The 14,592-nt window shown below is 44.0% G+C and overlaps 1 protein-coding gene across 1 annotated transcript in view; it reads right to left on the bottom strand.

Moving 5' to 3' along the window:
• The window catches only part of T265_00062 (hypothetical protein), a gene marked incomplete at both ends in the record, with an annotated part of 83,682 nt that extends 69,662 nt beyond the window's left edge, over positions 1 to 14,020 (bottom strand). Inside the window, one exon of the mRNA XM_009163719.1 lies at positions 13,792 to 14,020. Within this exon, the coding sequence (XP_009161983.1) occupies positions 13,792 to 13,876 (85 nt within the window). The remainder of the gene's footprint in view (positions 1 to 13,791) is intronic.
• Between the last annotated feature and the right edge of the window lie 572 nt (positions 14,021 to 14,592).

Raw genomic sequence — 14,592 nt, forward strand, 5'->3', positions numbered from 1 at the left:
TATCATTACTTCGCTTAGTAACCATTTCCAACCAAAGTTCGGCTGCAGTAGTATAAGACATGAAAAAAGCTATAATAGTAGGAATGCAGTCTTATACTCTCAATGGCCTCTAGCCTTCTTTCACGCCAAGACCCAAGCCATCGACTGCCACACTCAGTTGATTCTATCCCGTTATTTCACTGTTTGATGAAAATCAACATTGCACTTGATAGAAAAATAGAAGCGTTCATTTCCCGTTCCGCTCATTTTTGAGTCCTCAGCATTCATAGCATCCATTTTTATGGTAGGGTTTAAAACACATAATTCGGTTTGTCACCATTTTTCACTGTCGTATTCGGGTACGCAAAATGTGACGTATGGTTGTGTCATATGGTGCTATTGTGCTTTTGATCTGCATCTTCGCGGGAATAAATGCTGAAATAACGTACCGCTGCCAAAGGTGGACACCAGTTGAACGACTACATGGAAATAGGCGCTTTATTTCGGGGAAATATGCTTTTGTATGTATAACCGCATCACCCACGATCAGATTGCTGATATTTCCCCTGATACCTACTACGGTGCTGAACTTATATTACATGTTCCTGTATCACGTAAACGCTCTAACCAATATTTACCAGTGCTGATATTAAATGGAAGCGGGACGAAGCAGTCGCGCAGTCGAAACCCCTGGTCTTAGATTGAAGACCGCTGAGTGAAGCCAAACATTTATACGAAAGCTGTATGGCGGATAATGGAGCTTAGTTTATGGTGTATCTTTATAGTCGATGAAGAAACTCAAGACGAAGAAAAACTAGTGCACGTATGTAGGCGAAACAGATGTATATACGTAGTGGTTTTTGGTGGTGGCTTGCATTCATAGTGGTCAGAAACATGCGATTCGTCCCATTGAGGTCATGTATCCTGCCACGGCCTTGAGAATTCAAAATCGTAGTAGATGCTTTCGCACACATTCTGAACTACGAACTAAGTTTGTGTTAGCATGTCTGATCAGTTCAGCAAGTATGAGAAGTAAAAACGAACGGACTGAACTTTGGTAACAAATGAGTTCCCAACCGATTATAACAAGACACACACCGGTTTCTTACTAAGTGGTCTAGGCAAGTCAATTAATACTCGGGAGATGGAGTTCTGGAAACACTTCTGGATGGCAGCCTCGTGAGAACATGCACCTGTTATCCAGCCTTCGCCAGAATCAGCTGTGACAAAAATATGATTAAATGCCGTAGCATTCATCCCGGAATAAATTCACATAAGAGCATCGACTGTTAGGCAAAATTAGGACGGGTAATTTGTTTTCATCTCCTTGGAGGTTCTATCTGACCCTCTGCGATCCCATTATTCAGTGAAACCACAGGCAATTAACAGACAAACCGTATGCTCGTCCCCGTTTATTTATGTACGTCGTACACATTTGTGCGCACATAGCAAGAAGCTAGACCGGAATAAGTATGGTCACTGAAACATCATGCAGCTGTTGTTGCTTATATCTGCTTGGCGGCACTCAAGAAAATACCCGAGAAACATGTAAGACTGAACACAAAGAACAAAACGAGTTTTCGATGAACCCAATAAACGACACCTCAGTATTCGACTTCCTTATCTGTTGCCTGTATTGTGGCGAACGCAGACTATGGTACACCTCTTCTTCTTGGCGCGCTACCGCAAAAACCCTACACTGAACAACCTGGTCATCGGTAGCGTGTCAGCGCATTTATCAATGCACACGGTGTGTGTGCGTGATGCCTGTAAACACCGGGTAAGACATGACGATAAATATCGCCTTAATTTCCATTCAATGTACAGATGGTACTTCGTTCAGCCTTCTCGACGAATTGTAACTTTCAGAAGCCCAGAAGTATTCACAACTCCCTTACGCATCATATAGATGACCCAATACTTGTCAAAAAACGGTGTCGCTTGAATGTTTGATAGGCTCAGCGTGTTTGCCTTGTTCTGTGATGTGCAAAAGAACGAGCACGACAACAATCGTACTAACACGAGACAGTCGACCACATTGCCACCTGTCACACGGCACTAAGTACTGCACTGGAAATTCAAATACAATGAATATAGAGAAATATCTGTGTGAGACGACCCCTGTCGCGTTTGAGCTTATCGGTCAATGAATTATTCATGAACGGCGGCAACCGTCGACCGTGCATGTCAGAAAGACTGAGATGTGGTGGGGGGAGGAGATAAAATGTGCCACGTGCCACATGTGGTTTTGTGAGTTGGATATCAAGGAATGTGCATGGGCCACTTGGACTTTTTAATTGATGAAATACCTGAAAGGTGGATGATAAACAACTGCTTATCATGAAAGTGTGACGATCGGGTGATGGAATTCGCAAGGAGCTGCTCACCAGACATGCAGAACGGCAGCACATACCAAGTGGTTATATAGCAAACCTACAGACGTGCAACAAAAATTCAGGGTCAACTTCTGGCTTTCAAAATTTGCATGTAGTGGAAACCTCCGTCAACAAATAGAACAGAAAGCAATGAAACGTTTCCACACCGGACGCACGGATACCAGCCATTTTCACCTCAAAGGAAAATTACTGAAAAGTATATAACGATTGAGTGACTATATTTCCCTACGTTCGACAAATGCATATGTACTATTCGTAAAGTTCTACGCAACCAAGCAGTTCATCGAAAACCTTCCTGTTCAATAATCATGAACTCGAACGCAACAGATCTTTCGCTAGTTTTCGTGACGGACATGGACAAGTCTAGTCTAAAACTGCTGAATGAAAAGTAGTTAGTAAGCTGGTTTACTACGGATGTGATGTCAACTCACGGAAGCAATCTTATGAGAGATTCTGATTAAGTCACAATAGTGTGATGCATGCCAAGAACAGCTTGAGGATACAAACTCTATACAATTGTGTGGGAAACCACATAGAAAACGTTAAGCAGCATCAGCTGTTCTTTTATGATATCGGAATTTTAGCGGTTATAACCAGGGTGATAGGAATGCTTGCGGTAGAACAGTGTGAGGCTATTTCACAGATATGTGAGGCTAGGAGGTGATTTTCCTCTTCCAGTATTGTTCACCTAGAATCGAATGCAGTTCGTCGAAGAGTCTAAGCGTATGAGTACAATTTTTGATACCCGCTGGACTGACGGTTCAGCAGAGGAAAGTCTGATATCGGTAATGCACACATTTGTAAAGACAGGCGATGCGCGACCCAAACCAACCCAGAAAATTAAAACCATGCATAGTAATTGCTCATTTGATACCGTTCCTTCGGTTGGAAGCAAATTACCAGTGGTTTGATCAGGTTCACGGACACGCCTCACATGAATATTTTGTAAGAAAAATTTAATGCTTAAACAAATACCACAAAGACCGGACCTGGCCGTGGTGGGACAGTTTGTACGTGAACAGTAAAGTATACTGCAGGTCACGCCTGTGGTATTCGTTGAGTCTTGTATAGAGGGTTAGATGTAATTCAGACTAACACAAACTCCTATTCCCTCAGGTTGGGGGTTATAACATGTGTGGCGATATAATCTCACGCCAACCACTGCTGCTTTACAATCAGACTTTCGAGCCAAAGTTTATGTTAAAGTCCTCAGTCATTCTGCTATCTAAGCTTGTGCAGTCTGGGAGTATCTCAGCCCATATTAACTTCATACCACATCGATCGGGTCCCCTTAATGACCGTATAAAGCAGGGAGGATACACGAAGTCGGAGTGTTGCTGATATCTCCGATATTTCTTCAGTATTGTATCCTAACTGTCTCATTATTCCACTTAACGATATATTTTCGTAGATTTCAGCTATAGACACGTCACTTTGTTACCCAACATCTGCTGTGTTCGTTTCTCAGACCCCTACCCTGTTTTTATTACCGTCAGAAAAGTGAGAAGCAAACCGGCTAACCCAGGGAGCACTCTTGGCACTTTATCGACAGATATTAGCTACATTTGCAATACTCGAATATGGTAACCGACCTCCGGTCAACATTGTTATCAAGACGTAACTAGAGTAAAGCCCCACCGTTCAAACGACAGGGGACTTCGCATGTTGTGCTGCTCAGGAGCTAACAAACAAGTGCTGGATTTCAGAACGGTCACTTTTGCCTCTCGGGGGATGAGCTTTATCATTCTGGACTGAGTATAATCAGCAAGAATGTCTGTTAGACGTCAACTCAAGCAGCTTATCTGCGGACAGACAGAATTTCTTGATTCAGGAGACTCTAAAAAAACGAAGGATGGAGAAGTCCGAAGTTTCATCTGATGCACAAGATGGGACCGACAAAACCGAATTTCACTGAGATCATCGAAGATTAATTTGGAAATTTGACATTCAACATGAACGAGCGTAGTGACTACTAGACCGAAAATTTTCGACAACCGTTGAGTTGGTAGGCTCCCCCTCTACTTATGGCTATCATTCGGATTGTTCAGCACAAGCCGTGTTCCATGACCTTACACCTCCTCTGTTTTGCCATTCGGATTGTTCAGCACAAGCCGTGTTCCATGAACTTACACCTCCTCCCGTTTAGCATACCTTTCTGCACTAAAGCTTTATCGAACCTCGAGGTTAGATAAGCTTCCATCAGCGTCTTTGAATAACGCTCATGCGATTTTGTGTCTTATTTTAACGAGGATGTTTGCACTCATTTTCGAACAGGAGATAACCAAAGTAACGTTTGACCTCACCAAACAGGATCGAATTCCGAGGGCGAAACGTAGATTTCGACTAGGTAAGGATTATTAGTGACCATATCTTCATATTATGTCATATGCTTGAGCAATATCGCACTTGCGCACGACTAAATGAGGTGGCTTACATTTACTTCAAATGAGCATTCCACTTCACGTAAAGCATGGCTCCTCAATACATAACTGGCCAAAGGTGAATGATCACGAAATGTGTGAATATCCCTCCCATACTTCTGGTCCCGTGGGGGTTCACCATAAGATATCAAAACGTTCACCCAGCCTACACCTAGTCGGTTCCACCAGAGTCATCTCCCCCTAGTTTTGTTCACTTCTGATATTGACACCAATCTAGAGTGTAACCTCCGAGGGACCGTGAATCTGAATAGAGAAATCGTTTCCTTGAGGAGAAGGTTATGCTAATAACTTTGCTGCCTCACTTGACCATCACACATCCGCACAAACTATTCTACACAAAATGTCAGAAGCAACTCCCTGTTTCAGCAAGCAGCTTGCGCCTTCATAGTGTACGGTCTTAATTAAGGATCCTCCGTTCCAACGTATCTCTTTAAAACTTCAGAATGTGGTTTGTGAACAATTTTACCGTCTCCGCAGTTGCATAAACCTTGACGGATTGAGTTAGTGTACACAACACCTGGACAACTTACGTCAACTTTGGTGCCAGAAACGAATGCCACTGAGGTTAAAGTACAGTGTCTACAGAGCGTTCGTGAGGGCAGTCCTATCCTACGGCTGTGAAACTTGGACTCTCCGATCCAACAGTATTGAAAGGTATCTAGGAAACTGATTACTGATGTCTTCGTAACATAGCAGAGATTAACTGGCTGTAGCATGTGCTTAACGAGACGGTCCTTAAGCGGGTTCTAGTCAATGTACCTGATCCACCTAAGAGCTTATCAGATTAATGTGTCTGGGACGGTTAGTACGTATACCTGAATGGTCTCTGCCAGAGAAATCCGTGTTCTTTACTTCAAACCCTGATTGGCGAATTGTTCGCGTGGTACAAACGATGACTTGATAACACGAGATGAAAACTACTAGTTTCAACTTGAGCGATGCACACAGATTCAGGCCCACAGATTCAGCTTCCTGCAGAATATTGTCCCTCTGAGGAATAGCATTCAGAAAACTACCTGAAGAAACCAGTAATGGGCCGTATACTGGTGTGGCGGAGTCAACCATTTTTCTAACTTCTTGGCAGATGTTTCTGAATATGCAAAGTATCACCAAAAAGTTTCAGCATACTGCCTGGGTAGTTATCGGAAAGCGTCAAAAGAAATGCAGTCCGAAAAATAGTGCGAATAAACTGGGTGTCAAACGTTCATGGCGGTTGCTTGTTCTTCTAGTGAGAAGCAGCTGCGTCAGGCCTGAGGCGATTCCCATTACTATCAGCGTTACATTTTCGTATAAGATTCAGTTCTCAGATAGATACGCCTTAATCCAAATAACGTCTTTTAGTCAAGATGAATGTACTGGAAGAAAGACGGAAAGTGAGCGTCGCTAATGTTTGAAATTTTCGAGATGCATCTCACCGGTGCGAAATTTAACATTGTGGTCAACCTACTCAGGAAGCTGTAGGATTCAATGAGATCTCACGAAACAAAAAACTCACGAGGCGTGGAATCATAATGATAATACTACACAGGGGGTAATTAAATGTGACCGATTGTTGCAACTCATCAAAATTCTCACGGAGAACGTCAAAAAAACAGCTGTGCAAAACTAACTCACAAAAGATTTGTTGTTGTGGCTTAGTTCTCATTCGGTCCACACCACTGCAAATTTATATCTCGAAAAACAGCGTAGGGTGGATAAGATTTACTAACAGTTCTCACGATTCAAAAGATAGGTGATGGTTCGTCAGGCGAAACGAATCGACCTACAGGACGGTTCGGCTCGTATGCTAAGTTTTAAAACTGGTCAGTGTTGTGACCACAATGACAGCCCACGGAACTGTAGTACGTTGGCACATGTTATAACCCGCAAGTCGATCAGCAGACCTCCACTGAAGCTCAGTAATGATACATATGTAGTGTAGACAGTCACTATACGATTAAAAAAGTCGGAACCATCGGATTCGAGTGAATCACGGTGGACAGGGCCGACTGGATCTCCGTACTATAGTCATTCTTAGTTTCATCTTTGGATCGCAGAGATGACTATGTTTGCAACTGTTCGCGGAAGAATACTGATAGCTGCGCGACGAACTTCTTCCACTTGATATATCCACTTGGTATTCTCAGGAAAGTTTACAAGAAGTAGGTGAGGTCTCATAAGTTATGCGACTGGAAACCCAGTCTTCTTAGAACACATGTCTACGGCACCATCAGAATCAGTTGGTGCAAATGTGACTTCCATGCCATACATCGCTTGGGGGGTGCTCTAAGCAAACGACTGTTCATGACCAAGATGTTACATGCCGCAACAGTTGTAGCATCCCTTGTGGATGTCCTTCCGACAATCGTACTCGGGTTTCTTGGTGAACACTTGTGATTTATGCTCAATAGCAAAACGTGTCGGTGCTACACGAAGCCGTTACAAGATCAGGTTACCAGCCTGTCATGACAACCAGCAGACCGGTGAGCAAACATCCGACCTTCCTTCGAATGCCTAACACTGACGGAGGTAGGTAGACTCAGCAAATGTACGAGCAAGTGAATGAGTAAGTGAGAAAACACACTGAGTGTCATATTTCTCCCTCTGTTCGTCATTTGTGTGCATGTTTACGCAGTAAACAGAAGCCACAGATGAAGTGCACCGGGCTGGAGGATGTGGACACCACGGCGGCAAAGTAAGACAGACAAGAAAACTTGATGACTGGCTCCTGTTTTGAACAGCGGACCGTCACTTACAAACTGCTTGCAAAGTGAAGTTTGGGTGATTTCGGGATCGAGGGGGGATGTTGGTCTAATAAACGATGAGAAGTTAGCGTTGAAAACTGACAATTAGATTGTATACATCCTCCCGAAGATCGGCGGTGGGCGAGTGACGTGAATGAAACAGAACCCAGGCTAAGCATCCTAGCTAGTTGAACGAGAGGCTTTCCTCAAACGATTTGAGGTTGGAAGCAATCAGAGTAACATCCTCAAAATGACAATAAAAATTTTCTGCGGAACAACGATGAGACGAGCAAATAAACGCCAAGTGGTTCACTTCACCGAGTCCATGGATAGTACTCACCTATCTAGTCCAATCACCAAAAACTATGAGAACCATGGTTTGCTAGCAAAAAGTGTCCATGCTACACGTAATGTCGTGTTGCAACTAATCACTTTATTGTTGCCAGATCGATAGTTACACCACCATACCATAAAAGTATACTATCGGAATAGTTTGTCAATCAACTTCAAAAACTTGTCCTTCGCTTCGAGGAATGGTTGGGACGAAGAGAATACGACAGAACACAGTGATCCATGACCAACTATGTCCCGATCGAAACAGAGGAATGACTGTGTTATCTGCGCTGACTGCGAGGATCAGCTCAAAATAGCAAGCACTTGCTTACTCGTGACGATAAACTAACAAGAATAATCGCTCAACTGTAGCACCCAATCGGTGCCTACCTGCCATGCCACCCGAAGGAAGCATGAGGGCTGAGATACTGTCAGGTTGTCAAAGCCTAGACAGGAGCAGTCAAGATGCACAATGTGGGTTCGAAGGGCGGACCTCCCAGTCATTGAGTTCGCATCTTTACCACTGAACTATCGCGGGCTGTCGACGCATGTGAGCCAGGAGCGTACCCCACATGTTCAGGGTGTACCTCGGAAGGTTAGGCCCCAGCTTTGAGACTTCCCATTCTCTTTTGTCGCTCGTTATACGGGGTCTGAGGGATCGCGTACAACACAAGACCAGTGGTGCAGTAATATCCCTTCGGAAGACTGGTAGACAGTATTCAGCTAGCAATTTGCGGTTCATGACTCCCTCAAGTGTCTGCAGCACACTAAAACCTTTCTTTACAGTAAGCCCAACTAGTTTGAGCAAACTCTAACGACCACCAGCGTATAAGTTAAGTGTCTGGCTGTTTATCAGAAAATGTCTATTCACCTATTAACGGGCTACAATATGGATTTTATTCCAGTGGAACACACTGGTTCATCGGAATATCCGTATGGTTGCCATCCCTACCCCGAAAAGCAACCGTCCTCCCTTAAATGCGTGTCTCAGTTGGCACACGGCGGATTACGGTCAGATTGCTACATGGTAGGTCATAGCATCAGCTAACACAAACTCCTGATTATCGTGAACGCTTTACTGAATTTTACCCAGTAGCCAAAATGGGATAGATAGGTGCGTAAAAAGTTAGACCGAAAATTTTTCAGGATACCTTCCTTTTTGTTACTCTTTTGTCAGTGAAATCTCTATTATATAAAAACGATTGTCGACAGGCGAACGGAAGGGGGCAGGCTGGGCTTCAATTTTTTCCCAAGGAGAGAACGATGTGGGAAAATCATCAGCAAGCATCAAAAAAGCCAAAACGCCAGATAAGATGAAATTCACCGCACAGTCTACCGTCCTTCCATGGACGGGTTCCACCCAGCAGCGCGCTGATGATGTCCCCACGAATAATGATGAGACTTGTGTAATCGAAATTCCCAGGGTCAGTGAACAGACCAGCAGCCAACCAATTAACGCGGTTATTCCTATTACTATTCAGAGAAGAACAGGTGAGTAGAAAGCGCTGCATCAGTGAAATCAGAATCCACTTATGTCAAACGCCGTAAACAAGCAGAGTCCATCGGAAATTCCTACATTCAGCTACCGCCACACCACCAACGTCCATGTAGGACTGAGTGAATAGATGGGACACCCGAACAGATGTCTCTCCAAAAAGAATACTGATCCTTTTTGTCATCTCCGCTATGCTATATCGTGCTTAAAATCGATTAATTTCACAGTCAAAACGGTCATTACCAAGTCAGAGGTTGGGCTAAGAAGTGATAGTGTAATTTGGTTGAGTCAAACTTTCTTTTTCTTAGGTTTCGCACGTAAGGGATGCCTCTCAAGTTTCTGCAAATTTAAAATATCCAACATTTTAGACTACCGAAGTTGTCCCTGGAAAACTCTACCAATTACCGTCACTCACAATTCTCCCATCTGATTTCTCCACGGCGCAGTAATTCTTAACGCACTGCGAGCAGATACGGACAAAGAGATCAACTATATTGAATCATAAACAAGATTCTGATACATATATCTAGTAGCTCATAATGTCACCCGTTACGAAGGTTATACAGGTGGAATATCTGAACAGAACGAGGGAGTGGTTCACGCCTTTTACCTCATCCAGAATTGGCTGGCCGACCTCTAATCTTGAGCCCTATCAGACTAAGCCCTCGAGGAATAGACCAGAGAACAAATGTACAGAGGCACAAACGTACATGGCCCCCAAAATGAACTAATGACTGTTCGTAGTCAGGAACTGTGAAGCGCCCGGCAACAAAAGCATATCGTAGTGACCTATAAAGGTTACAAAGCAAAAAATCATTGAGATGTCATTGGCGAGAGTCAGCTGAAACGGTTGGGTAATTTTTTTGTGTCCACTTTCCGGATATTAGTGCTCTTACGCTGGTCGAGCAGAGTAACATTTTTCATTCTTGATTGAATTTGTTAATTGGTGACCAAAAACATTTCAGTTCCATCCACGTGAATCGACTAATGAAGAACAACATGAGTGGCCTGATAATTTTGTCGCAAAGTGAGTCTTTGTTGTGTGCGACAACTCTATAGGCTATAGCTGGTCGAAAGAAACTTCGGTAGAAACAATTTTTATGGGAGTAGACTGCTTATAGTAGCACTGTCACTGATAGTAAGTTCACGGACTTGGCAGAAGAAACACCGTCGGTTCATGGACGCCATATCAACTGTCTATTGCACAAAAACATGAACTGGAAAGAGATCCCGAATACGAATTCGTTTATAATAATTCATTAAAGTGGCTAATAACAAATTCCAATGACACCAGAAATGATCGCGTAAAAACTATCGTCCCTCACCAGAAGAGTGGAGCAAGCGGGTTCACAGTGGTTACCTCAAAACGAACAACCGTGAATTTCAGGGCTAGGACACAGTGGTTTTAGTGTAGTTCTGTGAATACCAATGCTGTTAGGCGTAATTCATCGTATTGGCGGGGAAACCCTGAAGTCTCTCAGTCTGAATGTCCGGGACGGACAGACAGAGTAAGCTGTGAAAATATTGTTTGATACCTCTGGATTGTTGGTCGTCAGAGTTTCTACCTCACCTCACATATCGTTGAAACGTCCTTGGGCTTCCCCTCTGTGTTGTGGAATCACCAGCACATTTGCACCGGGATAAGTGTCATTTGATCACGTATTTGCTTTTTCTTAATGACTGCATAACCCTATTCTGCAGACCGTCCGAAGATAACTGTGGGTTCGGCGGAGGCCACCTAACTGCCTGAGCATGAGGTGCGGTTTCGAAGGTTCCATACTTTACATGTTAATGTGACCGAAATCGGGACGATCCATTTTGGTTTGCATGTTCCTGTACCATACTGTTTCACTCGACCTATCTCACATGGCGATATGGTTGAGTCCAAAGGTATCATAAGGCCGTTTTATTCGTCAGTCCTTTGGCCGCACCTTCATAATTTCGTGATATAATGCACATGCCCACGAAGTGGATTGTCTTGCGAATTCTGACCAATAGTTCTTATGATAAATACTTTGCAGGCTGACACAAATAAGGCAACAATGTAGAATAAAATTTACTGCCAGACTTTCCCGCTATGTGCACGTGGACCGAGCATCACAATCGCCGTCTTTGGTGCTTGCTCGAATTGGGGATTAGGACATCTAGTCAAGAAGTTATGGTTGAGCAATGAGGTGCCTCACTAACCATGTCCCGTAGGTAAAGTCACATCCCATCACTATTCGTCAACCCGGCAATAAAAGGGTAGTCATCCGGAGTTTGGCCAACCTATGACAGAGAAAATGTACGACCACAGTCAGCCAATGGAGACCTCGTCCTGCAAGTGAAGCCAGTCTAGGCTGAAAAACCGAGAAGCACTGTAAAGATCTTTCATCCTCATTGGGGATCATCAGCAGTGCGCATCTCACGAAACTCAGGGTAGTTTCGAACCCATGACCTCCCGGACAGACGCTGAACACCTAACCGTTCGACCCCGAGTGGCTGATCAGCAGTGTGATTAATTCGCCCCTAGAGGAGACATACGCTGATGAATCTCAATAAAGCTCCTCGGCTTTTGAGTATAGATTGGCTGCACTTATGGGGCGAAATCCCCATTAGAAATTCCCAAATCTCCCAACCCTACCAAAAAACCGGAAAAACTAAGCTAACAAGTAGAGTCTGTGTAAAATTCATTTTTGACACTGTGAGTTTTTCATATTTTTGGTCATTGGATGCTATACATCTGACAGTCTACCAACGGAGGACAGCAGTTGCACTAATCTTGCATTCGTTCTCCCGGTCAGAATGATAAAAGGTGAACAAAACGCTTTGACAGACTCAGTCAACCAGTTTACATTTTCATAAGGGCTTTAGAGCGAAATACATGGACCAAAGAGTGTTGGGATTATATTCACCCAGTTGATGCGACTAGGTACCTCGAAAAACTAACTGTCCACGATAAGCGTGGAGAATGCACATAAATGCTCTGGCACTGCAAATCGACATACACTTGTGAAAAGGACTCTGGTTAGAAAAACTAAGTTAATTAAACTCAAGTCATGTGCCTCTCATTTCGATTTCTTGCTATTCCACCCATCACAGATTTTCATTAGCCCGATCTCCAACTTGCGGTACGGTAAGGTCTATCCGATCGCACGCAATCACTTCAAACCAAACTTTTAAGATCATCCCACGGCAGCCATCACTCGCTCCCTCAAATAAACGTACGCTCAATCTGCTCATTCTTCTTATTGCTCACAGCCTATCTGTTTCGTCGCCCGTCCCCTACCCTGACAACGGCATGCTTCGGTAGCATGAATGAGCGTGAGGTACCAGGTTGACCATTTTTCACTTTGCGTGTGTTAACGACGCGCCAGCCGAGTGATGGGTCGTTTTTATCCAACCCTGCCCTGCATCGTTTCGAGAACTAAGCCTCCGCTTAAGGGCTTGTATCCAACACGCCTTGTCAAAACAAACGACGTAGACCACATTTTCGGGGTTCCGCCGCTTTAATGCGTGCATCGATCTACACCTTCTCTACTGAACATCTGCTACGGAGGCGAAAATAGCAGGCCTACCATATGAATCAAACACAAAAAAGGTGGTCCATCGAAGCCCTCAGGGCACTTGTGAGGGTGAGGCAGAGCTTTAGCCACCTGAACCACTTCGCCGTGGCGAAGTCGTATGGGGCAACGGTGATTCACGCCGGGAAATGGCAAAGGCGGTCGCATAATTTTATCGCTAGGACAGTTGGCCTGCTACTTGGAATCCAGTTGACCAGCGGCCAGACGCCCGGTAGGTCACTCACTGAAATTTATTTCTAGACAGGAACCGTAAAATGCAAAGGAGACCAAGGAGACCAGGTATTACAACGAGAAATTCCACCCATTTCTGGGTTGAGTGAACACGATAACCACTTGGCGAAGCACACTCATTTGCAAATTACATTGGCTTCAACGGGAGACCAAACAAAATTTCCTGTTTATGAAGTTCTAGCAGTAGGATCTCAGCACCACCATCAGTACTGTGTTATTTCGTGGAGTTTGTTTTGGGGAGTTCTAAATCACAGAAACATGATGATTCCGGTCGGTCAAGTGTGCGCTGATGGATTAGTGGTAGCACGCTCGCCTCGTACGTCAAATGTCGGCAGTTCAAGGCCCGGTAAGACCAAGGACATGCATAGCTCCTGAACTCTAATACGAACGAAACTCGAGTCTAATACTTCCCACCCTCTTGATGTGGACTTACCAGAATAATTGGGCCAGTACAAGAGGAAAGATATGAACGTGAATTCTACAAATCGCGCAACCACCCGCAACTAAATATTCAGTATTTCTAGAAACGCTGATACCATAGAAGAAACATTTATATCAGTTTGTCGCGTACACCTCACTGATGTCCGCTAACAGAACGCTCGGGACATAAGATAATAAACGGTCACTCACTCTGTTCAGGTTTAAAGCTTTGTGCAAATCCGGATATGAGAATCGTCACCCACACATTAATCCAGTAAAGCAACTTCTTGATCATAACGAAATCTCATCAAATCAGTTGTGTAGCGTGAATGCACGTAATCTGACCGGAACTTTTAAGTCCAGTATCATCCCGGTATTTGTCCCTGTGTCGGCGGCAGCAAAGTGTCGCACTAAGCCATACGGCACATGTAGATGTTTGACTGCCACATGTTCTTGGTCTCACTAACCAATTGCCGCGTGGCCCAGAGTCAAGCAAGGTCACTCACCTGGTGGGCGACTGATGATTGGATAAAACGATTGACCAATGCCAGCGCGAGGGTTTCGTAGGGCAGTGTCAGCTGACTGAGCTTAGTACCAGGGGTCCAATTCACGAAGCAGTGAGCGCCTGCCTGGTTCATCTCCCTCATTTTAACTAGCAAGATTACGGCTTGGAAACGCTCCCAGCTGATATACTGTTTTACGATATGAGGGTTAAAATTCACCAACAGTCTGCTTCTAAATACATTGAAATTCAGCCTATAGCTGGCGTAGAAACAAGTGACTTAAAGGACAACGATGGAGTGTCGATTAGCATATTTTATACATATTTTATATATGTACATATATACATATGTATATATATGCATATATATGCATATGTATATATGCATATTTTATACAACAATGATCCATCATACGAGCTGAATGTATGCGAAGTAACAACTACATCTAATTCGCACGTTGCCCGAAACGCTCATACTTTCATACGATGATAATTTTTACGAGCATTTC

This window comes from Opisthorchis viverrini (assembly GCF_000715545.1).
Source record: "Opisthorchis viverrini unplaced genomic scaffold opera_v5_1, whole genome shotgun sequence".
Taxonomy (NCBI): Eukaryota; Metazoa; Platyhelminthes; class Trematoda; order Opisthorchiida; family Opisthorchiidae; genus Opisthorchis; species Opisthorchis viverrini.